The 25840-nt window shown below is 44.2% G+C and overlaps 1 protein-coding gene across 9 annotated transcripts in view; it reads right to left on the bottom strand.

Moving 5' to 3' along the window:
- Nucleotides 1–25840, bottom strand: part of PPFIBP1 (PPFIA binding protein 1) — a 117927-nt gene that overhangs the window by 33456 nt on the left and 58631 nt on the right. For 8 of the 9 annotated variants that reach the window (XM_072875645.1, XM_072875669.1, XM_072875698.1 and 5 more), the window contains exons 3-8: nucleotides 22682–22843; nucleotides 20410–20615; nucleotides 8714–8800; nucleotides 7399–7512; nucleotides 6711–6842; nucleotides 223–315 (exon numbers count right to left, since the gene is read on the bottom strand). In XM_072875645.1, coding sequence (XP_072731746.1) covers nucleotides 223–315; nucleotides 6711–6842; nucleotides 7399–7512; nucleotides 8714–8800; nucleotides 20410–20615; nucleotides 22682–22745 — 696 coding nt within the window. In that variant the 5' untranslated portion in view covers nucleotides 22746–22843. The remainder of the gene's footprint in view (nucleotides 1–222; nucleotides 316–6710; nucleotides 6843–7398; nucleotides 7513–8713; nucleotides 8801–20409; nucleotides 20616–22681; nucleotides 22844–25840) is intronic. The other variant, XM_072875653.1, reaches the window with a different exon arrangement.

Here is a 25840-nt window from a genome sequence, read left to right as displayed (position 1 = left end):
CCAGCTGCATGGTAAGTTATCCTTCATAAAAAGCAATGCCCAGATCTGAAAACCATAGCATGAAATTTGGAAATAACCCGTTTCTAAGTGAGTACCATGAAACCCCCAGGCCTGAGTGTGCTCAGGATTTTGCAGGGTGCAGGCAAGGATTGGGGAAAACAGAGCGAACTTCTAAAGCCTGACTTACACCCATCTCTGCTGCTTCTCCTCAGCCTCACTTACTTTGGTCGTTTTCAGTTTTTTCTCATACTGGAGTCTTTCGTTGTCCATTTCTCCCACTCTCAACCGCAATTCATTTATTTCCTGTATCAAATCCTGAGTGAGGGGAAAAACAAGACCAGAAACAACAAAGAAATTCAGTAAACAAAACAAACAATAGCTACCCATTGGCAGGACTGTAAAAACACAGCAGCAATAAAAGGCACTCCATACACAAAACCACACCACCCAAATTCATAGCTAAGTCAAGCAATTTAGAGCTTCCTAGGTATCCAGGGACTGTATTTCTCAGTTTCTGCATTACTGCACTGAATGCAAGAGGGTAGAGGACAAAGGGAGGCATAAATTGAAGTTGTGTTCCCTGTGCTGAGGGCCAAGAACGGCCTCCTGCCCCTCTGGCTGCTCAACTTGCTTGGATGGCCACCACTACAAGTGGGTAATGGAAAACCATGGCAGCCATCCTCCAATACACAGCAGCCACCGCAGGCTCGCCAGCCGTCACCTGCCTTTTCAAGATATGAAATGATTACAGTGTAAATCCATGTTTCTGCCACTCAAATGAGCCCCTCTAACTGAGGGCTGAATGGAAGAGCCATTGCTGGTTTCTACAAGCACAAAGGCATATGTCTTTAAGCATCAATGGTGCCACTACATCTGAGCTTTGCAAATTCAGCCTAGTTTGGAAGAAACTCAGAGCCACCACTAACTCACATCTGGGCTCTTCAGGAGAATGGCTCGACCTCCTGGCCATCCTCCTGGAGAGACCTACCAGGTTTGGAGGTCAGCCCTGCCACCAGCTCTACAGCTCACTTCCTGCAGTGGTCAAACGAACCCTGAGTTTGACTGCCCCACCAAGGTGCAAGGCACTCTTTCTCAGAACCTCCCCGTCCTCTAGATGGGGAAATGGGATCTTAAGTGGGCAGCTGCAGACCTGCAGGAAGCCTGGGGGACAACCAGGACAGAGTGTCCCTCCACATAAGAGATAACAAACCACAGCTTATTGGGAAAATCATCTTCCTGCTCGGCAGGGCAACACATTACCAGAAAGCTGTGGCTTTTGCACAACTCAAAAGATGTCCAGCAAGCTTCTGCCTCATGTATATCTCACTGACCTTTAGTTTATGTATGGACACCAGATCAATGTTATGTTTGTGTGAAAAAAGAAAAAAAAAAAAAAAAAAGAAAAAAAGCAGTTTCTCAGCAGCTACTGTAATGCTGTATGACCAGGAAACTCTTCAAAAGAGGAGATGAGCTCTCTGTGTACCCTAGAAAACATAGAGAGAACTTGAACTGCAGTATAACGGCTTTTAAACTACCAAGAAGTATGGTACTTAGGTTGGCTTCTTTTCCTACATGGTAAGGCAAATCCTATCCATGTCAAGCAATGCTATACATTGAGCTAACAACTGTAAGCACAATTTTTCAGAGCTAAGTGTATAATTAATAGAGATTTATAATTTATAAATTAACAAGCCAGCAGCTAACATTTAGAGGGTATTCATGGGTCCCTGGTAACACCTGCCTTCCAGCCCCACGCCACATTTTCTGAGCTTACAAGCCTCTGGTTATTATTTTGTGCTTAATGAATCTGATGGCAACAGAGCAGCATCTGTATTTCTTTAGCAAGATCCAAGCTCAATTACCAGAACTACAAGGAAAATAAAAATACAGAACATTTTGATGCTATTAGTAATTACTACTGCTAATGTATGACTTTCTGATCTGGATACACCTGCAATTCTTCACTGATTCTTCCATGTGTGACCTTTACAAAGCACATCACTCTTCTAAGTATAAATGTACATGGATGTCAGTCTGCATGACTACATTAATTGAGCTGTTTCTTATCAACACCAAGCATTTGAGATCTCTAACAAATCTATGTTCCCAGGTCTGACGGTCAGCTTTGACACTATGACAATTGATTTGTTGGGGCTTTTCTCTCCTGCAGCCATCATTTTTGCTTTGGCATGATCCAATGTCAAAATATGCTGTGCAGCAATAACTGCTGAGGTTGCTGCCTACATATTTATCACTAAAACTATGTGACTTTTAAAATACTGGAGGAGGAGAGGGAAACCAGTTATCCGTATTCAAAAGGCCCCTCTGAGCAAAAGGAATAACAAACCAAAACTCTGTGCCTTTTATGAAAAAAAGTTAGCGCAACCCATATCGATTAACAGAAATGTCAAGATGCACTCACAATGTCACAGAAAACAAAGCAATGTTGCATCCAGAACCCAAGAGTGTAAGATCTTGGAGCAGAAACTAAATTCTTCTGGTTAATCTGTTATGGGCCTCATGGGTAATCGGATCCTTTACCACTGGTAACTGGTCACCAAAAATACTGTACAATTTGCTCAAGGGTTAAATAGAACTAAATACAAGTCCTAACAGCATGCTTTGCCCTAAATATATTTTCAATTACTCTCTTGCAAGAAAGTGCAACATTAACTCATGTCTTAAGTTATCTACAACACAGTAACTGTAAATGACATTAATTCTCATCTTTTTGATGCAGACGAGTACATTAAAGATTCACCAGGTTCCATATGCAAACCCTTATTAGTACAAAAGAGATGGTCAAGCCTTGCATAAATGAGCCGAGGAAAAAGAAAAGGCCCATACAGGGCTGTCTCCCCTGCTACTCAGTTACTATTTATCTTTGGGCAAGCTAACGGAGGTAGAGATTGTCAAAGGCACTGAGGTTCCCTAAGAAATCCTAATCCTCCCAGTGTATTTCATTTTCCTGCTTGCTGCCCTGAAACATTTACCTTTTTCTTCCACTATTCCCTCTTTAACTGATTTTGACTACAAACCTTTCACAGCAAGGACTGCGCCTTGTCCCCTCCTGCAGCAGCCCCAGCAAGGAGATCACAGCATTGTTTGAAACCTGAAGGTGCCAACTATTATAACTGCTTATGACCTGAAGAGCTTTTGGGACCAGTGTGATGCTTGAGATGTGTATGTCCCCATGGCACTCAGGGTGTTGTACGGGTTCGTTAGGATCTGAGATCAGATCAAAAACCCACTGAGCTCCCTGGCTGACTTGGATGAACCAGCAGTAAAAGTCACCCACATGGTGGCCAGTGTATGGCACCTGCTCTGCTTGCATTTAATACCTCCTCTTTGGGCACCCATAAATGGGTTACAATACCTGCCCTGGGTGTAATGCATGTTCCTGTCTTAAAAACCTGCAAAACAGGAAAGAGCCATTAAATGGTCCTCTTCTGATCCAGGGTCAGGTCCCTCCATGGAAACACCCAACAGCTGTTCCTTGCATGGATCCACGAATGGAGCTGACGGGGTGGGACATACAGACTCCTGTTTCCCAAAGCCTCTTCCTTCCCTGCTCATGCTACTTGTGCTCTTCATAGCAGGGCCAGGGAGGCACAAAAAAGCAATGATAACTTTAAGCTTCAGAGGTCAGAGGCTTCCTTACTGGCACTGGAAACACAAACCACATTTGTAGTTTTGCTCCACTCAGAAATTCATCTGCACAAAGGAGACTGGTGGTGTTTAAATTACGAATAATTCCCCATGAGTGAGCCAGTTTAACCTCTGGCTGCTGCTTCAAAGACCACGTCTGGTTATGGACTCCTCCCTAAACAAACTCCCTCGTACGATATTTTCTTACATAAACTCAGCCCAACTCAGACCACCCGTGCTCCTTAAGGAAAATAATACTGGTGTCTGCTGAGAAAGTGGAAAGACTAGAATGATTTCAAGAACAAAATAATTCTAAATCTCTATTAAGTATACAATTAGCTTTGAAAAAGCTGTGTGTTTGTGAACCTCTAGACAGGAAAGTCCTAGAGCACAAAGGAAAAAAAGCTTACACACCTAGTGAAGCATCTGTTTAGAGAAAGAATGGTGAATATGAGAAACCTACCAAGCTGGAATGGGAAGTTGCAATGACATACATAAGTCAAAACTGGATAATATGAAGGATTTCATCTGAATGGTAATTCTGTAGGAGAATGAAATTTTTATGGGTTATGAAATTTTTTCCATTTTGAACACTGCATGTAAATGCTATAATGTGTTTTATGGTAGAGTATTTTACATATTAATTTAAATACTCAGCTCTGCTGAAATAATTGATCATCTATTACTTCAAACAGGAATATAATTAGATCAACACTGAATAAAATATTGTGTACATCTGAATAAGTCCTGCCTCCAAAATACCTGTCAGAGATTTCTCATGGCTGAGACCCTTACAACTAATTAGCTATTCATTTTTCCACTGAACAAAATGGAAACTAAGACATACTATCCTTTTCAGTGTCTAAGCCTAAGCCTTTTTACAGCTATAAAGTCTTGAAACAAAGAAGAAACAACATAATAATTTATATCACACTAAACTACATCATTCTGCTTTTCAAAGGGAGGAACATTTTAGTAATAGTTCATTAGTTCTAGCATAAATACCCAGCAAATAAATATATATAGCTCCTAATTATAGTAATTACCTTTTAAACATTATTTAGGTTACCTTATTTTTATCAAAGACATTAAGTGTATTTCAAGGTATTTCAAAGAGAAAAGGTCTTCATAGCTGCCATGCAGGTAGGCCTCTTGCACTGAGCCTACAGAGTTGCAGTGCATGTTGTGGTCCTCACACTAACCACTTTTCTGGGAAAAGAGGTAGCTCCACATCCACCTTCTCAGTCTGCTGTCTGAATTGAGCTATTAAGTTATGGAGAGACTGCAGTTGAGGAGGGAAATGAAAGAAGGGGGAATACAGGAAAGCTCAGCAAAGAATCACATTCAATAAAAATAAGAATAGAAAGAGAGGAAGCAAGTCACCCAAAGCCCAATCACTTTTGTTACCTGTTTTGGAAAGCACAAGAAACCACATGGTGTTTACAAATGGAGATGCAGTGGAATCCAGTTCTGAAAACACCCGTTCACTGCAGTCATTTGGACCAAACCTTGCCTCCCCAAAGCCATTTACTGCTGATGTCAACTCATGTATCTATTGTTCAGGCTGCTTATGATAGGTGTCAGTATACAGGTGAAGAGAGTTATATGTTGTATGCTGTAATTCATGAAAGAGCCGAGCACTGTGTGGGCAGAGAGACCTCACTGGAGCTGAGAAAGCAGCCAGCTCTTAACACACCTCCTATGGATGCAGACGACCTTCAATGATTCTCTCCACCTTTCCACCTGCCAATTTCTCCAGCATTGCCATGCACAGTACTTGCCTAGACTGCAAAATCAGCCACTTTTAAGGCAATGCTGTGATCTTTCACATAACATCAGGATTCAAACTAGAGGGAAAAATAATGGGAGGCAACATGAATCCGATCCACAGCTTGGCAGCACTCAGGTGTGCTACACTGCAGGAATGGACACTGCCATCACTACATAAATGATCACCACCTTTCAAAGCTGAACATTATTTGAGTCACTAGTTTTCAACCTGTGGACTTCTTTGGGTCTGAGTATTACTTCAGGCAGGCCCAAAGAAAGTAATTCAAAAGCAAGCCTAACTTTTGCTCTTACACTTGCAATACAAGTGAGGAACAACACTTCACTGGAAAATATGTAGGAAACTGGAAGGTAGTTGATAAACCACTGACTGAAGTGGAAAGGGCAATGTGATGACATTATGGCTTCTTCCCTTCTAGAAATGAATGAACTGGAACACCCACAATACAAACATCCGACATTTCAGCTCACTGATGAACCCAGAATTGGAAATTTTGTTCTGCTTCCTAGGCAGACTCCAGGTATTTCTGATATGGGGTATGTCACCCTGGCAGCAAAGCTTGGCCTGATTCTTGGAGTTTCCTGGAAAAAATGGGTTTGCCCATCTGCTTTGAGGCTTTCTGGCTTCAAACATGAGCAAGGTTCAGCTACACAGATCTGCAGTGCACACAGGGCAAATGCCCCAGGAGAGCACGGCCAGGGATGGCAGCTCTGGGCTGCAGCTCTGCCTGGCACTGTACACCGCTGGGCTGAAGCCAGGCTGAGATGAGTAACTGCTGGCCTCTCGGTCCTGGGCTTCTGTGGGGCTTGGGTTTGAAGTGAGGCTTCAAAGTGCCCTCACACTGAGTCACCTCATTCTCTCTATTACTGAAACCAAAAGGTATGTGTTTTAGTATGCCACGTCTTTGCACATGCTTGCTTTTTGTACTTGCAATGGGCTTAAGCATTTGCCTCAGACATGCCTTACTAAGACAATGACAGTTTAAAGTTGGGACAGGAGAGTGCAGTAAGTTCATGATTTTATTTAAATCCATCCTAAATGCCATCCCTCCTGAGATCTGATGGCAAGAATCAAAAACTGGTTTTGGAAATCTTTCTGTGTAAAACCAGAGTTTACCAAAGAGGACACTTCTTATTTTAAGAGATACATGTTTTAACCTTAAAGATGACTTCCCTTCTTGCCTGGCCAAAAAAAAAAAAATTTCCCAGGAAATTTTCAGGTAACATGAAGCCACATACAGCTTTCACAATTTATTCAGTTGGGTTTTACTCACCTCTGTGTCTCTGAATCTGTCTTCATAGTCCAGTCTATCCTTCTCTACAGATGTAAGCTTTAACTTCAGAGTGGAAATCTCTGCCATAAGATCCAGCTTCTGAGTTTCAAGGGATGTTCTGCTCAAAAGCTCCTGATTCAAGATAAAGAGGAAGAGAATGGAATTATTCATCCAAGAGGAAGAATTCAGTAATTTATTTCTACAGCTAAAGGCCTCTTTCATGGGGAAAAGCATCACACTCTTCCTTGCACTCTCTGAAGCCCTGGGACACAGCTATTACCCATCTGACAGACTCCAGGCACCTAGGATGCATCCAAGATCACGGGGGCACTATTGCGGGTTGGCTGCCAGGATGAGAAAAAAGCTTGTCTGTCATCACAGTTGCTCTGGGCAGCAAGGAGCTTTGAGGGGAACCCACCCATCCTGCCAGAGGCTTTAATCCAAGTCTCTTTGAAGTTCAGTGGGGAAGGGCTCAAAGAAGAGCAGGACTGGATTCCTACAGTGTAAAGCAGCACTGACATCACCAAGTACAAAGACTTTAAAGCAAATACGGCAGAAAATTATCACTTAGTTAAGAGACATCAAGGGGTGCAACACCTTGAAGTGCACTGTTCTCACCGAAGCAAAATGCAGTTCATTAAGACAGAATGAAGACAGACAGCGAGACAAACATGTGCCTGTGAAATACCTGCTGCAGCATCTCTTCCGTGGCATTCAGCTTCTCCCTGTGCTCCTCTAGACAGAACTCCAGATCCCGAATCTTTTCTCCTTGGGCTTCCACCTGGTCTGTAAGCACACTTACCTGCACAGCGGAGAAAAAGGGATGCATATTTAGTACCTTGCACCCATGCCATATGTGTCACCTGAAGAACAGTGAGTAACAGTGCTGGCTGGGCCACAGATGAAATGGGATGATGGGGGGAGGAGAAGCAGCAGCAGAGCTCTGTAGTGGACACAATGTGTGGCAAAGGCAACAAGAGAGGAGGGAAAGCTCTCCCCTCATGCTTACTGGAATTTCAGCGAAAGCTCCAGTGGACGCAATGCAATCCTGCATCTCCCCTCCTGACTTGTCCTGGAAGTTTTTGCAAGGGGTGGCTGCTGCATTTTACAACCAACAATTATGCTTTTGCTGTGACAATACATTAACTAAAACCCATTAGCTCCTACCTTAACAACCAAATAGCTAAACCTCACTGTATACCATTTATTCTGCTTTCCAAGTGATTGCACACAGTGTACCACAGCATACAGCTTATTTTCAGAACAATAAAAGCAAAGGAGGTTAAAACACACGGACCGAGGTTAGGCGACACCAAGACAACACCTTTGAGACTGCAGACTGATTCCCATTTTGCCTTTTCTGAATTAAGCTTTTGTTTTAAACAGGCTCTTTTGAGGAAATCTGCAGTACCGCTGGGAACAAGGACAAGCTGCCTAGAACAGAGCTCAGCATTGTCACAGCCCTTAGGCCACGTCCGTGTCAGGGGACTGCAGGATGCCTGCACAGGCCAAGGGGTGCCAGGCAGTCCCAACTCTGATGGCAAGAGTAAGCCAGCTGACAAGAGCACTCGGGGCTGACCCAGTCCAGCCCAGCAGCAGGTGAGCAGGACCTCCGAGGAGCTGCTCATCTCCTCCTGCAGCTTTTGTCACTTTTCATGAGGACAGGACATCTGTCACCTGATGCAGCCAGTATGTGAACGGTCATGGAAAATGGTGAACTTAAGGATACACATGAATGTGAGAAAGTGGTCACTCTGCAGACCTGCTCACCTACCAAGATTCAAAAAGAGATCAGATACGCAGAAAGCAAGCCCTTTAGATTTTTCCTGCAATCTAAATTCACACCTATCCTTAATCTGTGTTAACTCTCAGGTATAAGCAAGCCTTCTGAACTCTGTCGAAGATGACACAACTGCAAATAAATCCTCAGAGTTTTTAATCACATACTAGCACAAATTCTTATGAATGCAAGAGCAGAAAAAATAATTTAGGTGACTACTCACTTGCAGAACAAGAGATTCCTTATCATTTTCCAGACGAGCCAGCCTTTCTTGATACACATCTCCATTCCCAGATATATGTCCATTAGTCTGAAAAAGACAGCAAATACTGTGTTGTCAGGTATCGTACCATAAACATCATTCAATGTTATCGACACACTTAAGGAGTATTTTCAGTCTGCACAGTTCAAGAACAGATTTAAAGTATTCTTCGTCCCCCAAAGGGTTACAAATCAACTAAACTGTCAACAAAGGATACACAACCACCATTCAGGACAAGAATTGTTCAGAGGCTTAAAGATGAGAAAGGGAGAACCTTTTGGTGACCCAATTCTGCAAAATTCACTTACTGTGCATTCAGCATTTTGTTAACAAAATTTGTGCTCAGTGATGTACTATGCTAAGCCATACTTGCAAAGAGACAAATACCCCAAGACATTCAGCAAGTGAAAAAAAAAAAAATCAATGTACAATCTACAAAATGTGCATTATGCTTCTTGCAAGTCAAACAAAACACACAGTAAGAGACATCCTTTTACATCAGGCACATTTTACTGGGTATGGGTGAACGTCTGCACTCTAAATGCATCTCTTTATAAAGCTGCCTGAGGCTAAAGAGAAACAAGAATACATGTTAATGCTATCAGAGAGTTCAGAGGAATCAGCAACTTACTTTCTTCATAATAACTTCAATGCTCTTGAGCAGTGAGAAGCATTTTACATGGAGTAAAAAAAGCTGTCTCAAAGCACTTTGTGACGGACACCACAATCAGATCTCAGCTCAGAAAAGAAATTATTGTCCACATCATTGCATAAAACACTTAAAGGAGTCTGAGAAGCTGCTCTGAAATCCAGCGCGCTCAGTACAGAGGCTCCCACCAACTCTGAGGGGCCTTGATTTCTCTCTGAATATGTGATGAAAAGAAACCAGGTGACTGATCCTTGTGCCCCAGTGAGTCTGCAGCACAACCCTGCCATGAGAGGCCACCCCCATGTAGGAGCTGCAAGCCTTGGCCTCCTGCTTTGAATCCCCCTTTCAAACAGCATGTCTCCCCCAGTTCCAGAGGATGCCTCAGGAAACCTGCCAGCTAAAACTCCTTTTCTAAGTTACATGCCTGACTTTGGGTGATGGGGGAAACTGCCTGGTTTGAAATCAGAGGAATAAAATGCTCACCGGCACCACTTAAAGATTAGATGCAAAGCAAACAGGAGGGGGTACAAAGTATTTCAGCTCACCTTCACGCTATCCTCAAGAAATCAGGCTGTGACCTGGCAGCTTGTAAATCAGTGTGCAGTTGCAAATGTGTCTACCAAGCATACATGTGTAACCTTTACAAGGTGACCGTAACATGTCCCTGACATCACTAGAGCTACAGCAGACTAAGAAAGGATGCTTCCTAGTAATTTGTACCATTACCTCACACCATAACGATACCCTGAATCTGAATTATTTAGCAGTAAATTACTAGGCCTTCTGACCATCAAGAAACTAAGCACCAAGGCAGAAGTACTCTAAACTTCTGAGTTTGCTCCGTGTTCCCCCTGACCTCTACCAGAATTTAGCTCATGCCATAGGATCTCCATTCAAGATCAGTGAGATCTTCAGTTTTGTAACAGTTTTAATTTAGGTGAAAGAAGTCAAAGAGCTTCCAAAATAAACTTGTTAGCTGCTCAACTAGCAGATTATACTTTAAATTTCGTAACTTGACTTGTGTGTGAAACACAAAAATGAAGTTTTTGCATACTTTTGCTATTCTGCAGCTCCCTTCTCATTTAAAGACCTCCAACACATCTCAGGCACTTACTCAGCCTCCATGAATACAGCGTCTGTATTTTGTAATATACAACACATTTATCAATCCAGCTGTGTGTCTGATGTAGGAAAGTGATATTCATCCCCCATTACAAGCAGGCAGCCAAGGTCCAAAGACGCCCTTCCATCCTGCCGGGGCTCACGTGAAAGTTCTTGTCAAAGCACAGGCTCGACTCCCTGTCTCCCAACCACCACATCAGCGCCCTAACCACTGAACCTCCTGATGCCTCCAGTCAGCGTAACCAGACACAAATTAACTAAAACCAAACACTGCATGAAGAAAATATGTCGAGGTAAGTATTGGTTTCACACTACGATGAAAATGCCTTTACAATGCTGTGAAAACCAACGAGGTGTTAAAGCAGAATGTTAGTCATTGTGCAACAGCATCTTGCCAAGACACCTTTCTTGTTAAACTCCGTTCCCATTCCTCAACAAAATATCCTGTTTTGCTCAGCATGTCGTACTTGGTTTTAAAATAGGAGCATTTAGAGAGCGAGATTTCAGGCTGCAGCTGCACATTGCCATGAGAAAGAGGGAGGAGGTGATTGGAACCCCAAACAGGACCGGAGTAAAGGTTGTTCTCCCACAAAACCAAACAAAGATGTCTCTGCTGGCAGTCACCAGAAATATTTTGTAAAATCCGCATAAAAACAGACCTCCTGTGGTACACTGAAAACAGAAAACTTTGTGTACAACCCAAGAGCAGTTTGCTTTTTGCCTGAAGTGTCGTTAACTTCTGCATAATACCTGGGACTAACTCTTCATTTTAGGTATGAAAAGGCAGGAAAGTCTCTGGCTTTGGTTAGGGTGGGGAAAAAGACGAGAGCTGGAGAAAGGACAACACAGAGGTCACAGCAACTATTTCACGGAGCAGCAGCCCCAGCACCTCCTACAGTGGTGCAGAGATCAGGGACCTGCAGGCAACGGCCACACGATGCCTTCCTGCATCTCTCCTCTGCGCTGTCTTCAAAGGTAAAAAGTTGATACCTGGCATGATTTTCTTCCCAGAGAGATGAGAAAAGAAGAGAGGAGATGAACACATGAAAAGAAGAACAGGGTAATGATGGAAGTGGGCAGGACTGAAGAGAAATGGAGAGTGAAGATGCCCAAACACTGGATATGGGAAAGCAGTGCATCAGGAGATGGGGTGGAGGGAGCCCCAACGGGGATGAATGGGCTGCAGGAGGTCTGAAAGATGCCAGGAGACCTGGTGTGTGCAAAACCTGGGTGAGCAGTACTCGGTGTGGCCTTCAGGAGGAGTTTCTCTCCACCTGGGGACCCGCAGCCTCCCCTGGCAACTACTCGCTCTGCAGAGCAATGGCTCTGCTTTAACAACAACAACGAGAGTAAATATTTGATTCAACAGCAACTGCAGGAGTATTTGGGGCACTTGATAGTTCTGTATCAAATTGGTATAATCGATGTCAATGTCAATACAGGATTAACATAGTTTACTAGCTGTGTAAGACAGGCTTTGCCATTTTCCAAAGGCTCTTCTTCATCAGCAACTTAAAATCTATGTTCAATGAAGCGGTTACACTTAGCATATGTTTTCAATTTAGGGATTAATTGCAAAACACTGTATGGGAAGAGAATGCAGATTTACCAATACTGATCCTAATCCTAAAAACAAAAGAATAGTTGTCACAATGCCACTGAGACTTTGCAGAAGTTTGAGGTTAAACATTTACTTAACATGCTTTATAAGATCAGACCCAGTGCACTTAAAAACTCTGCAAAATCAATCCATGGCTAATCTGTTAAACACGTGTGTAAGCTTTGTCTGCAATCCTGTAAGTGTAAAAATCCACACTGCTCTGGAGGGAATTATTCCTGTAATAAGTAGATGCATCACCAAACTTTCACAGCTTGCCTGCCCTCAGTCTTTAATCCATTTTCCCTGGAAGTGAGTTAGCATTCCAAACCACAGGAAAATTTCTAATAGCTGCTGTTTTAAGCCTCCTAATAATAATAAAAAAAAATAAAATCCATTTCCTCTCAATTGCTGAATTCTCCTTTCAAAAATAAAACTCATTTTTAGCCTACTGCAGCTGATACCCTCATTTTCTCTTCTGCTTTTGAGACAAAATAAGCAGAACAAATCACACTGTTCTTGCTGAAGATGCAATTTGATTTGTATAGAAGGAGCTGCCACTCCACAGCATTATTTTCTTGTATAGCAGATTGCACTGACTGTTTTGACCACCACAGCCCAGTCAACAGTTGGGCAAGCGAGCTGTCCCTGACATCTCTTTCCTGACCATCTGGAGTTAAATTAGAGCTCATCAACATGCTTATGTTGTTCAGATCATTATCATACACATTACCTATGCTTAGCTAAGCACGGTGTCGTGGTTTAGCATGATGAGCATGCATCTTTTAAAAATGAGCATGGTGCAGATCAGGTAAACCAATGCTAGGAACAGATGGATCAATATCATGTCCCACAACTACTAACAGATCTGAATTCCTTAATACGCTCTGGTTAATCTGTTATTATCTCAAACCCTTGTGCCCCACGTTGGGCGCCAAAAAGGACTGTCGTGGTCTAGCCCCAGCCAGCAGCTAAGCACCACGCAGCCGCTCGCTCACTTCCCCCCCGGTGGGATGGGGGAGAGAATCGGAAGAGCAAAAGAAAGAAAACTCGTGGGTTGAGATAAGAACAGTTTAATAATTGGAACAAAATAATAATAATAATAATGAATTATAATGAGAAGGAAAACAACGGGAGAGAGAGAGGAACAAAACCCAAGGGAGGGGAAAAAAGGAAAAAAAAAAAAAGAAAAAAAAATTATACAACCACTCACCACCCGCCGACCGACGCCCAGCCAGTCCCCGAGCAGCGATCGCTACCCCCTGGCCAACTCCCCCAGTTTATATACTGGGCATGACATCATATGGTATGGAATAGCCCTTTGGTCAGTTTGGATCAACTCTCCTGGCTGTGCCCCCTCCCATTTCTTGGGCACCTGGCAGAGCATGGGGAGCTGAAGGGAAAAAAAAAAAAAGTCCTTGACCAATGTAAATACCGCTTAGCGACAGCCAAAACATCAGCGTGTTATCAATATTATTCTCATACTAAAATCCAAAGCACAGCACTATACCAGCTACTAGGAAGAAAATTAACTCTATCCCAGCCGAAACCAGGAACCCGGCTACCGTTGTTCTGCCTGTTCACTCACTTTTAGGGAGTCCCTTGCAGGGGGGCTCCTCCAGCCTCAGCTACCTCAACATTATTTGGTGTGCCACAGGCAGAGCCTCCAGGTCTTCCAAGCAAAGTATTCACCACCGTTTCCTCTATCATACAGAGCCGTGACAGCTTTACCCTCCGTAAGTATCAATTCCATCCCAAATTCATACTGGTCAAATCCGTCTGAACACAATCCATACCCATGTTTAACCAGTTTGCATGGGAGCCCACTGCTGCCCTCCCAAACTGGCATCTTCTGCATTTCATGCCTCCCTACTCATTGCTCTGAATACCTGCAGCCTGCTCCACATGCTCCAGCAGCAGGCAGGCAGACCTGCTGCTAAGCTTTTCCTAAAGTTTACAGATCAGTTCCTCCCTACAGAAAGAGGAGGGAGGGGAAAGGGAAAAAAAAACCCCAAACCCAACACTCAAAACCCCCGCATTATATTTTAAAGGCTTCACTACAATAAAAGTGAATTCTGAAAGAAAACCAGCTTAAGACAGACCTTCACTCTGAGGAATTTACCTGAAACATTTTCTAAATATAAATAACACAGCTGTTGAATAGGAAAGATGCAACTGTTTCAAAATATTCAGTTTCTTCAACAGCAGCTCAGCTGGTATCTGATAGAAGAGAAAGACTGAACGCTTAATCCCTACCAGCGTTGCTCAGCTATGGCTTGTCACTCGGAGAAATGCAAGAGCCAGAACAAACACAGATAGCCTTACCTTATTAAGCCAGACACAGTGTCCGTGAATGTCCCAGCTATACTCCATGCTGGTCATGACTATCTTCATGCATTCAAGGACGCGAGTGACTGTGGCAGGCAGCCGAGGCCGAGAGCTGCAGCCCCAGCACCGCAGGCGCCTGCCGTACCGAGTGGCGCTGTCAGGGCTCCTCTGAACCGAGACAGAGAGGTTAAGCGACGGCAGGTTTCCTCATCTAACCAAGGACGGAGGCAAATGTGGCAGCAGAGTGGGAGATGTGGGAAGCGGAGCTGTGAAGCAGCAGCGCTCCTCAGGCGGAGCAAGCAGCTCCTCTGGGGAATTAACACATCAAAGCCCGGGAAGATCAACCCTTCTTCCAACTGGAGCCTGCCGCTGGGATCCCAAGGCACAAAGGCCAGGCAGCCAGGCAGAGGAGGATGCAGGCAGAGGGGTGCAGAGCTGTGTAAACCTGACCGGGAGTAAGAGCAGCCCCACGCAGGTGGCAGCTGGCCATCTCGACCCTCGCTCCTCGCTGAACAGCCCCTTGTGAGAGCAACCCCCTCCTCTGCACCCTGCCAGCACCGTGGAAATCATCCAACCCAAAAACACACAAGAAAAGAGCGATTCCAATCCCTTTACCTGCTACAACATAGACAGGAGAGAATTTTATTTTCTTGATGGGCTATTAACTGCAAAAGCTGGAAGAACACATGTAATTCACTTGTAGGCACCAAGAAAAAGAGGAAGGAAAAAGTTGACTCAACTGCCCCAGGTCTCACGAGTCGCTTGTCTCAATTTATGTCATACTTAAGAACCACGTAAAATGTAACAATAACAACCAACCTCTGTCCTCATGTTTAAGTTTCAATTTACCCAGTAACAGCAGCAGCATAAGTAATCCTTGATATTTTTGACCACAGAGCCTAGCTCCACGAGTCCTGTGATTATCTCAAAAGGCACAGCTTTTATTATTAAAAAGGAACGTTTACAACAACTGTTGATAGATAAAAATCTCAAAAACATGAATACTGAATAACCCAGAACAAAAGAGCAGAGCAGAAGAGGAGCAGAAGCCTTGTGTTTTAAGCCAGACTGATGCGTTTTGGATTGGGAATGGTGATTTTTGACAGCTCTGCCAACAGGGCTCCAGTGCAGGACTGCACGGGTTGTTCTTATGGCCAATGAACTCATATCCACGATGCATGACAATGCCACGCCAAGACGTGCTATAAATGAACCCGTATTATCTTCCAGTATTAAAAACACACCAGTCTGGATGATCACCTTTAGCAAGAAGCAGGGTCCTGTGTTTCAAGAACTTTGAGAGGTAGATCTCTCACGGACAAAAAGTATTGCTGGGAGGCAGTTTATGATGACAGACTGAAATGGTATCACAAGGCTCCTTTCATATTGCAACTTGAGGAGGGATCTCAAACAGGTGTTTGGTGGTAAACGCCTATGTGCCACACATTACCATAGGACCTTTCGATAACTAAACTCAACGTAAGCACAAGCGGAGCCAAATGAATGCACTGTACGCCCACACTAAGACAATCAAACAACAAACTTTGGTTTGAAGACAAGATTTTTCCATGAATAAGAAATATGAGATGATTTCTGGCTAACCAAACTGCTTCCCTCACTTGGGAACCACCCTGTCATCCAAATAGGCCAATTTATCTCTGTAAGATTACAAGCTATGTTTATCCAGCGAGGAAAACTTCTCTCTGAAATCTAATATCCCCTCATATTAACTCTCATTACTCCCAGACACTCTCTGGAAGAACCAACTTGTTGAAGAAGTGTCAAAAATCTGAGGCTGGTCTGTGATATGACAGATCTTCTATTCACAGCAGCACCACTCTGGAGTGCACAAGCTGCTATGGGTACCACAGCTCAAATTAACTACCATCTTCAGATGAGCTGAAAATGTTCTTCAGGAAACCTTTGGAGGCCATAAAGTTTGTTTTGCTTTAGTGATCTTACAGTCAACTTCAGAAATTCACTTCTGGAGTGGGGAAAAAAAAATAAATTATATATATATTCACATTCAGAAAGTCACTGCCAAAGCTAAAACCACAGTTGCACTTGCTGTGGATTTTAAAGAAAAAGTATTATCCTGGCTCTTTCGTTCCAGGAGCACGTCCTTTAAAGAGGAGAAGGCACACAACAGGACCTACATACACAAGTTCATATCAGGAGCTTGGGGAAGCTGGCTCTGAGGTGTGGGAAGGGACTGTCCACCCACATCTACCCTTCACCCTCCTTTTTAACAAGACACAGTTGGTTTCTTCTTTCTGGGAAGGTTGTTGCATAAGATGTATTTTAAAAAAACACTGTCAAGAAAAATAATAACCAGAAAGAAAACTCTCTCTGGTTTGTTTCAGCTGAAGAAAAACTGGAGCAACGTTTATGACTGAGAGCAAGGTTTCTGAGAATTGTTCTTCAAGAGATGGATCTATCAACTTCCAGCTGGACACAACAAGGCTGCCTTCGTCTTGCAAAAGGCAGAGTTTCATTTAAAATGGTCTCGTTACTGGTGATGATGCTACAGATTACTCACACACTGTCTATATTCAAGCCAGAAACTCCATTTTCACAGAGTACAGCACGTTTTATTAAAGCACACATCAGAATACATTAAACATTTCTGCTGATCAGGAGAAATCTGAAAAAACTCCAAAACTTTGGAATAGTTATGATGTGGCTATGGATTTCAGGTCTGGTCCCCAGTGAAAGCACACAGTCACAATATGTCTGAGCTTTGAAAAGGCCTCACGTCCCCGTCCAGACTTTGAAAAAATGGCCTCGTTTGTAATTTTAACCATGACATTCACCTGCCCTCTATTTGCACACGGAGACATGAGCAGGGTTTCAGCAACACAGAAGTCAGTTTTGAGCTGTAGACGGACAACTAGAAATGATGTGTTATAGTTAAAACTGGCTTATTTGTACAGCAGAAAGCTGTGTGTACAACTTCTCTGAACTCCCCATGGGGACCATCCTATGGATTCTCTTTGAAGAGCTCTGCCAGATGTCCGGGCACTGTATGTGTGCTCTGGTGTCACATGGCCATCTGGCATCCACCGGTTAAAAAAAAAAATCAGCATGAAGCATTTTAACTCGTTGGCCCTTTTTGAGTGCTTGCATAGACTTCTCTAACCCACTGAGAGGAGCAGAAAGGAAGCGGTCACTAAGAAGTGGTACAGGGACACGGGGCAGCCAATTCTGGCATGGCAAAACTGAATGCTCTGCCACATTTTACAGAAGTGAGCAACTTTGGGAGACTGTTGTCAGACCCTTTTCCCAACTAGGGCATCAGCAGTTTCCCTGCAGGGGCCAGGAGAGGATTCTTCTCTTGTGACACACTGTTTGGCAGCAGCAAACACTATTTTTGTTTTCCTCTGAGACACGAGAGACTTGCTTACAGCTTCTGATGGGATGTCATGCACCAGTTCCAGCAGCTTGAAAGAGCCCAGTGGATGCAACTTCTTCACGCGTGGAGGATTAAACCGATTTCAAACCAAGGAGGTGTCTCCTCTTCCTCGGTAAGGATGGGCATAGCTGCAGAAAGCCTTCCTGCAAATCATCCAGGCACTTCATGTTACACCTTCCTGCTCAGACAGGGACCGGTGACACTGGTGACACCTGCAAATCCCATGCTTGTAGCACAGTACAAAGCATAACGTTTAGTCTTTCCTACTAGAGGCTTTAAGGATGCCAGAGAGTACAGAGGAATAATTTGAGGCAGACTGAGGAGAAGCATAGATGGAATAGCTATTTTCTGCAATCTTTTGTACACACAACCCCTGCACATCTTTTCCAGCGCTCAGGAGGCGCTAAGCTGAATGGCACAACAGAGCCCTTCCTCTCCCAGATTCAGCCCATGGCTGCAATGAAAATCATTACTGTCTCATTGCCACGCGGTGATCCCACATCACGTGGGTCTGAAGGACCACGTTCCAGATCCTAATAGCCAGGCATCCCTAAATCACACATTTGCCATCACAAGGGGCAATGACTGGCCTTCACCTCATTAATCTCAACAGGCACTGCAGCCTCCAGCCACGCTGCTGGGCCCCTTTACTCCAGAATAACATGCGGTGGATCAGCATCACTAAGCGTGGACTACTGATGTCTATGCACACCATGGGGAGCAGTTAATTGTCCAAGGCTGTTTATTTGGCATATGAACATTTTTTTATTTATAAAGGCCGTATTTGCATGAAACCTGTTATGTCCTTCAATTTCTGCTCCACACCGAGCAGAGACTAGTTAGAGCGATGTTCACTGCTGTAAATTATGCAGGAAGGAAATGCTGATGTTAGCAGGAACTCTGCGTGTTTTAAAGACCTGACTTGAATGTCACTCCCGTCTCCTCCTCCTGATCTCAGCGTCGGCTGCCACGCTTTGACAGCGGGGGCGAGATCCAAATCCCACTGGAGGCAGTGGGAAAGCTCCCACGCGCTTCATTAAGTTTCAGGCATTTTCAAAGGCGTAGTTCAAAGCAAAGTTAAAAAACAAAAAAAAAAGCTCTCCCCTCAAACCTTTCCGGGCAAGCGAGCCCAGCCGTGCCAGCCCAGGTCCTCGACTCTTCCTGCCATGCTGCGCACAGCCCACGTGCCACTAGATGGCACGTCAGGTCACCCAGCGCCAGCCGCAGCCCCACGCCGGCCAAACCTGCGGCTGGGGAGCACAGGCCAAACACAGTCCTGGCACCCACCACTCTAGGCTGCAACTGAAGGCTGAAATAAATCTGTGTATCAAGATAAAAACATTTTACACAAGATCAGCGGTGGCTCCAAGGTGACGGAACCCTTTCTGAGGGGGTGTGATGCCTGTCCTGGGAAGGGATCAGGCATCGGTGGCTGCCTGTCCCAACAGCAACAATGCATAGGGTGCAATACAGAGCCACCATGGTGGCCTGTCCTGCATCAGACCCAGCCTTCATCAGATCTGGCATCCTCATTTCAGCAGTATGGCGTTACCTTGGCCAATGCCAAGTGTGTCAGACAGGAGGACCCAGACACTGCTGTAACGTGGATTCGACAAAATCTGCAGAAGTGCACACCCACCGCTGCTGCCATTGTTAGCTACAGGCTGACTTAAACCCTGAAGCACAGCCCCTGGAAATATCTTGACTTCCACTGCTGGAGCTTCCCCGAAACCTGTGCACACCCACACCACCACAACGCAAACCCTGCCAACACGAGCACAAGGACTCCTATTTGGCCTTGCTAGGAAGTCACCAGTCACGGGGCACCTGGAGGTAAAACCAGTGGGTCCTTCGAAAATGATGCCATGTAACTCACCTTCTGATAAGCACAACATTTTATTTCCCAGCATGGTCTTCAGGTAGCCTCCACTTGAATAATATTTGATTTTTTGGGGAAAATCAAGTCTCGGGGAAAGAACAGCCTTGTCAGGCATATTTTGGAGTATTTTTAAAGTGCGGGTGACAAAAACTGGTAGATTGTCACAAACACAGAAAATAAAAATTTGGTTTGGTTTCCAGGTTAAAGGGTTGCTGACCTTATACCACTCACTTCTGTTATAAACCAGGTAAGGAAGCTCAGTAACAGCACTGGTCCCTGTAGAAAATATGCTGCCAAAAATGCTTTTTAGTGAAAAGTTGATATTGAAAACAGCTTCCCCCCCCATTTAAGTGTCTGATTCCTATAAAAATGTCTTTCCCCAAACCTTGGAGATGAAACTCCAATTGCTGAAAATTTTTTGCTCCACAAAATGAGGCATGGTGGTACATCAAAAAAAAGCACAGGCCAACCCACTGCACACGGTATTTGTGTTACAGCTTTTCCAAGGCCCCATAGCATGATCTCCAAACCAAAATCTCTTCCCTTTGGTTCTTTGAAACCTACTCTAAAACTTTTAAATGCCCTGCATAAAACAGCTAGACCAGCTCGGGCAGCAGGGCTGTAACACACAAAACCAGCGCATTACGAGTGAAACAAGGTGAGACTGTACCATTTGACTTTGGAGCCATTCAATCAGAGCCTCTGCCGTTGAGTCCGGGACCTGGCAGCGGAGTCCCTCTCTCTCGTCCGCTTCCATCATCTCCAGCAAGCCCCGCAAGTCCTCCACCAGGTGCAGCGCCCGCAGGCCCCCCATGAAGGGAGAGGTGGGGGACTGGCAGTCAAAGATGCCGTTGGAGTACTCCAGCGCCTTCGAACCTGGAGGGAGCAAAATCGCATGGGGTCAAGCACGAGGCAAGCAGGTCAGACCCGCAGGAAGGCTGAGAAATGCTAGGCGGTGTTTGCTCCCAGTGGGCCTTTATCTGAACCAAACTCAGCACTGGTGCAGGATTCTGCCCATGCCACATGGCCGTTCACAGGAGGGTAAGCCCTTGCTGGCATGCTACGTGGACGGAAGCTCCAGCAGGAAGGATGTGGGCTGATCTGACAGAGGACATGTACGCCACAACTGTGCCCATGGGTTCAAGGTGTGGGCTGGGGTCCTGCTCCCCAGGAGGCGGAGGCGTCCTGCTGGGGTCCTGCTCCCCAGAGGCGGAAAGTACTGCAGGGGCAACAGGCTCTGCTAACGCTTTCAGTCACCCTGTAGGGATTGCATGACCCAAGTCAGACACTGACGGTTTCCAGAGGAAACTCTGCTCTGCATTTTTTTTTCCATGCAGAAATATGTTACATTGCTCCAAGGCACTGGAAATTTTTTTAAAAGAATAAAGAAAAATATGAAGATAAATAAAAAGAGTTAATCACTTCTACATGAGAATAAATTTTAAACCCAACAGTTTGACATGGTAGTGCTGACATTTACATGCTAATAGAGCGAAAAATCTCTTATTTGCATAAACTCACAGTACGTATATTTGACCTACATTAAAAGTTGCTATATATTAAGTAAGGAAGAAAACTACGAATTCAGGATTAAGGTTGATTTAAGTCAACCTAGCTAATTCCAACTATAATTTCAGCACACTGATTTGTGACCTTAATACTGTAATGCCTTGGCACAATGAGACATGTTCATGACAGAGCATCAGCTTTTGTACTGTCAGCTTTTGGAAACTACAGTGATATGCCATATATGCACTTCCACGAACTTTCATTCACCTCATTTGGTAAGCCACAAAAATGCAAGTATTCTGCTAATTCCCTTTGAAAAAAATGAAGATAAAAAAATCCCCACAACAGCATAGGAGTTAACATTCCTTTGTTATATTACTTTATAAGTCTGTTCAGACACATGGGTAAATTAAGTCTGTGGTGACTTAAACATCCCAACATCACATTTTATTTTTATATTAAACCTCATCCTGCCATGACCAACTTAGGCTCTTGGAAACACAGATACATGATCGGATCCAAATACCAGTATCTACTTATGGAAATTACTAAAGTCACAGCTTATATGTATTTTTAGAGATCATTATGATCCAACAGAATCCACTTTACATGTGTTCCTGCCATGTGTCCTTAATATCTTTAGGAAAACTGCAGAGAAAAGTAATTGTTCAAACAAAGCACAGACTCTATGATTATTTTTTTTCCCTAAGGGAAATTATTTTAAGTTGAACTATTTATTATAATAGTGATGCTATCCTTGCAGAATATTTTTTGAGTTTGGGTAGCTGTTTGCATAGGTCTACTGGAATAGGATTAAACTATTAATTTCTTGCTGCTTTGCTCCTCCGTGTTGTGCACTTACATTATTTTCTAACTCACTAGACTCAACCTAAAAGCAGAGGTCGTATACTTTGTGATGGCTCTCCTTAGTCCACTTACAATTTACAGGTACTTATAAAAACTCAAATACTAAAGGCAGGTCCCAGCCAAATGTTTGGAGCCAAACCATTCCAATTTTGAAAAAAGGAAAATTCAATCCATGTTGTAACTCTTCAGAGTTGAGAGAAGTTCAGAGTAGCCAGTATTAGGCAAACTTCCTGCCTTGCAGCAGCATTTTAAACACACTGATCTTGGTTTGAAACGTGCCTCATCTTTGGCTTTCATGGTGCTGCGTGCATCAGCTGAACTGTGTCACTCAGCCACTTCAAGCAGCGTTTTGATAGAGGGTAGGAGAAAAACTACAATCCGTTTAGCTGTGTCTGCGTGTGAGAGTCTGTGCAATTCCTACACTCCATTTATTTGTAATCGCTAAGCTATAATGAAGACACTAAACAATTACCAGCACATTCCCTTCTAAGCCTGAAACTCTGCCCTCCAAGTATGAGAAAGGAGGACCAAAACAGCTAAAGCAACAAGCTGCCCCAAGCATTTACCTGCTATAATGCCATCCATCTGCTCCAGAGCGGCAGCGAGCATGTCACTTGCATCACTCATCATCTTCTCTCTTCTCAGGGACAATCACCAGCTACACTATAAGGAGCAATAAAACACCGATAGCATGAGTTGGATCCAGAGCCTCAAGTCCGCAATTCAATCTGCAAAAGAGAATTTCATTTCACTGCATGTTCTCTGAATTCAGACACCACCGTCACCAGACCCGCAGGAAGACTGGGGCCATTTGCTGATCACAACAAGACTTGGAGGTGTTCACCACCAGGCGTGAACTGGCATCAAAGAATCAAAGCACCAACTTGATGATCCAGTTCCTACTGTTGGTTAGCACATGGCGTGCTCTGCCCGCAGGTCCATGACACTGAAGGGGCACTTTATACAGCACCTCAGAAATCCTACACGGCACTTCAGGGAAGCTTGCACAGAAGACACAGGCCTTCTATTGCTAAAAGAAAGCTGCAACTCAGCAATAAACTACACGTCTATCGGCTGTATTTTTTCTCCCCAAGAACTTGCTGGTATAGAAAAAAAGAGGAGTCTGACCACTTGCCCAAGATTTCTGGATGTCTGACAATCCAGAAGTGCTGGGCATGCAACTATTTGCCTACAGGCAGGATCTCTCAAATGCCCAGGACTCACTGGACATTGTGTGCATGCACAGACTACCCCATCGAAGACACTGCTCTGAGCTTAGCAGAGATTTTCACCGTAACGATGCAATCTGATCCTACCCTCAAACTTTTGAAAGCCTAAAGTGGTCCCCAGAGGAGTATTTTCAGCAGACTCTGGAGAAGTGAACCTGCTCATCATGCTGCCTGGACAGGTGAACTAGTAGACCTGAAATCCCGATGGGCTACAAGTTAAGCACGTACTTAGGTACTTTGCTGAAGTGGAGCTGCAGAAGTCAGAGGCGTACCCAGTCCCTCCACCCCAGCACAATGGACACACAAGCCACCGAAATAGCCCAGATTGCTGTGGCTTTAATCTAGGACACGCGAGACTACTTCTGCTATAAATACAGTTAGGGAACAAAGCTAAACAAACACCAGGAAGGAAAACTCGCTTTAACCTTTTGCATACCCTGCCATTTGGTTTTTGTATTAGGCTGCACCGCTGCTGACATTTGCCCCAACATAAGCAATTAAGAAAGTTGTTCACAGTATCTCTGGCATAAGTCCTGGAAAAGAGTCTACTAAAAAACAAACCAAAACAAAAATTCATGTTATAAACTGAATTTTCCCTCCTACGAGTCACCTTACTGGTTTGACCCAGCTGGGAAGTAGCTCTTATTGGAGGCTGCCAGCTAGCTTTGCTGAAATGCTATCCTTAAAATGCCAATAAACATTTAATCTTCCATATCAAAACTTTTATTACATGAAGTAGGTCCAAACTCTAAGGTAACTTTTGAATGACAGCAAAAAGACTACTGCGCTTTTGGCAAATACCTTGCTTTATTATTTAGTTGCCAGAGTCAGAAAAGCCAAGAGAACTTTAAAATGTCAAAATACCTGTAAGTTAAGGTGTTGCAAATCTTAAAAAATGCAGTAGCATTGTAACAGAAGACTTCCAGCCTTCAAGGAGGAAGTCCCCGATTTTAAACACAATGTAAATATTAAACTTCAAGCTGTACAATACCTGTCATAATATGCAGATCCTACAAGACATTTGGTCCAGTGCCTCTACGCCCAATAAAAGTGAGCAGAAAATGCAGCTTTTGCAAACACCTTCACTTGGACAATACTGAAGACAGTCTTGTTTTTTCTCCTTTAGGATTTCCTGGCTCTGATAATCAGGTCCTGCTCAAACGGGAGTGCCTATGAACGCAGAGTGTGAACAATCTGTGCTGGATTTCCCTCTGAAGGCAAAGAGCACACAGAGAAAGCCCAGGACTGCTGCTGCCCCAGACAAAAGACTGATGATTCCTAACACCTCCAAGTGGAAAAGGACCAACAACACAAAGCACCCACAAACCCGCAACAGCCAATTAATGTTTGGGAAGCAGGAGTGCCCACGATTTTCCCAATGTGCATAAACACCTCATGGGGGGAGTAAAGATGACGGAGCCAGACTCTTCTCAGTGGCGCCCAGTGACATGACAAGAGGCAATGGGCACACAGTAAAACACAGAAAATTCCACTTAAGCATTAAAAGAAAAAAAGATATTTAAAAAAAAGCTTTTTTACTGCGAGGATGGCAAGCACTGGAAAGAGTTGCCCTTTTGGGGTCTCCATCCTTGGAGCTACTCACAGCCTGACTGGACTGTGCATGGTGCAGCCTGCGCTGGGCATCCCTGCTTTGGGCAGAGGGTGGGCTGGAGACCTCGAGTGGTGCCTTCCCACCTCAGCCATCACTGAGCTCAGTGCAGCTCATGATCAAGCATTAAATACAGTACCGAGAAGGCTGCCTAGGAAAAGCCTACTGCAGGCTAAAAAGGCACTAAGGAACAGAGTGCTCCCTAATCACATTTGTTCACAGCGCACCCCTTGTCTCTCACCTTATGTCTAGGAAAGACATTAACTGGGGGCAAGGAACTGCTAATTTACACTTGCATAATAAAGCCGTGGCTCTTAGGCACAGAAAAATCACCATCCTTGTGTTTCATCTAGGCACAACCACCCCACATGTTTCCAAAAAAAGCACCTCTTGCTTTTCCTAAACAAGGGTTTTGTCCATCGCTGTCTAAAATCCCTAAGACATCTCTACCGATGAGAGCAGTAGTGGCAGATGGTGGTACCAACAGCATCCAAGAGCCCGCCAGCATCTACCCCACTGTTACCTGGTCCTACCTCCAAGGAAAGAGACATGTCAGTCTGCACAGTGCTTCCTCCACTGCTACTGCAAAAGGAGACGTGCTGCTGAGAGCAGCAGGGAGACATTTTAAGATAAAATTTCATGCAGCAAGACCGTGCTAACACACTGATCTCCAAAAACCCTTCCACCACCCATGGAGTATCTGTTAACAGCCTGACCAAGCCGACAGCTGAGAAAGTAGGAGAGGTGAAATAAAAGAGAACAAAAAGCCGAACAGCTGGAGATGATGCAACAGAATCCCATTTCCCAGTTATTTGGTCCTAAAAGTGGTCATTGAAAACTAGCCTGGAACAGCACATCCTGCTCTGGCCACCTTCCCAGCACAATGC

The sequence above is a fragment of the Ciconia boyciana genome, chromosome 1, assembly GCF_034638445.1.
Source record: "Ciconia boyciana chromosome 1, ASM3463844v1, whole genome shotgun sequence".
NCBI classification, from domain to species: Eukaryota; Metazoa; Chordata; class Aves; order Ciconiiformes; family Ciconiidae; genus Ciconia; species Ciconia boyciana.
Note: the sequence above shows the minus strand (reverse complement) of the source record. Positions and strands in the feature narration are given on the sequence as shown.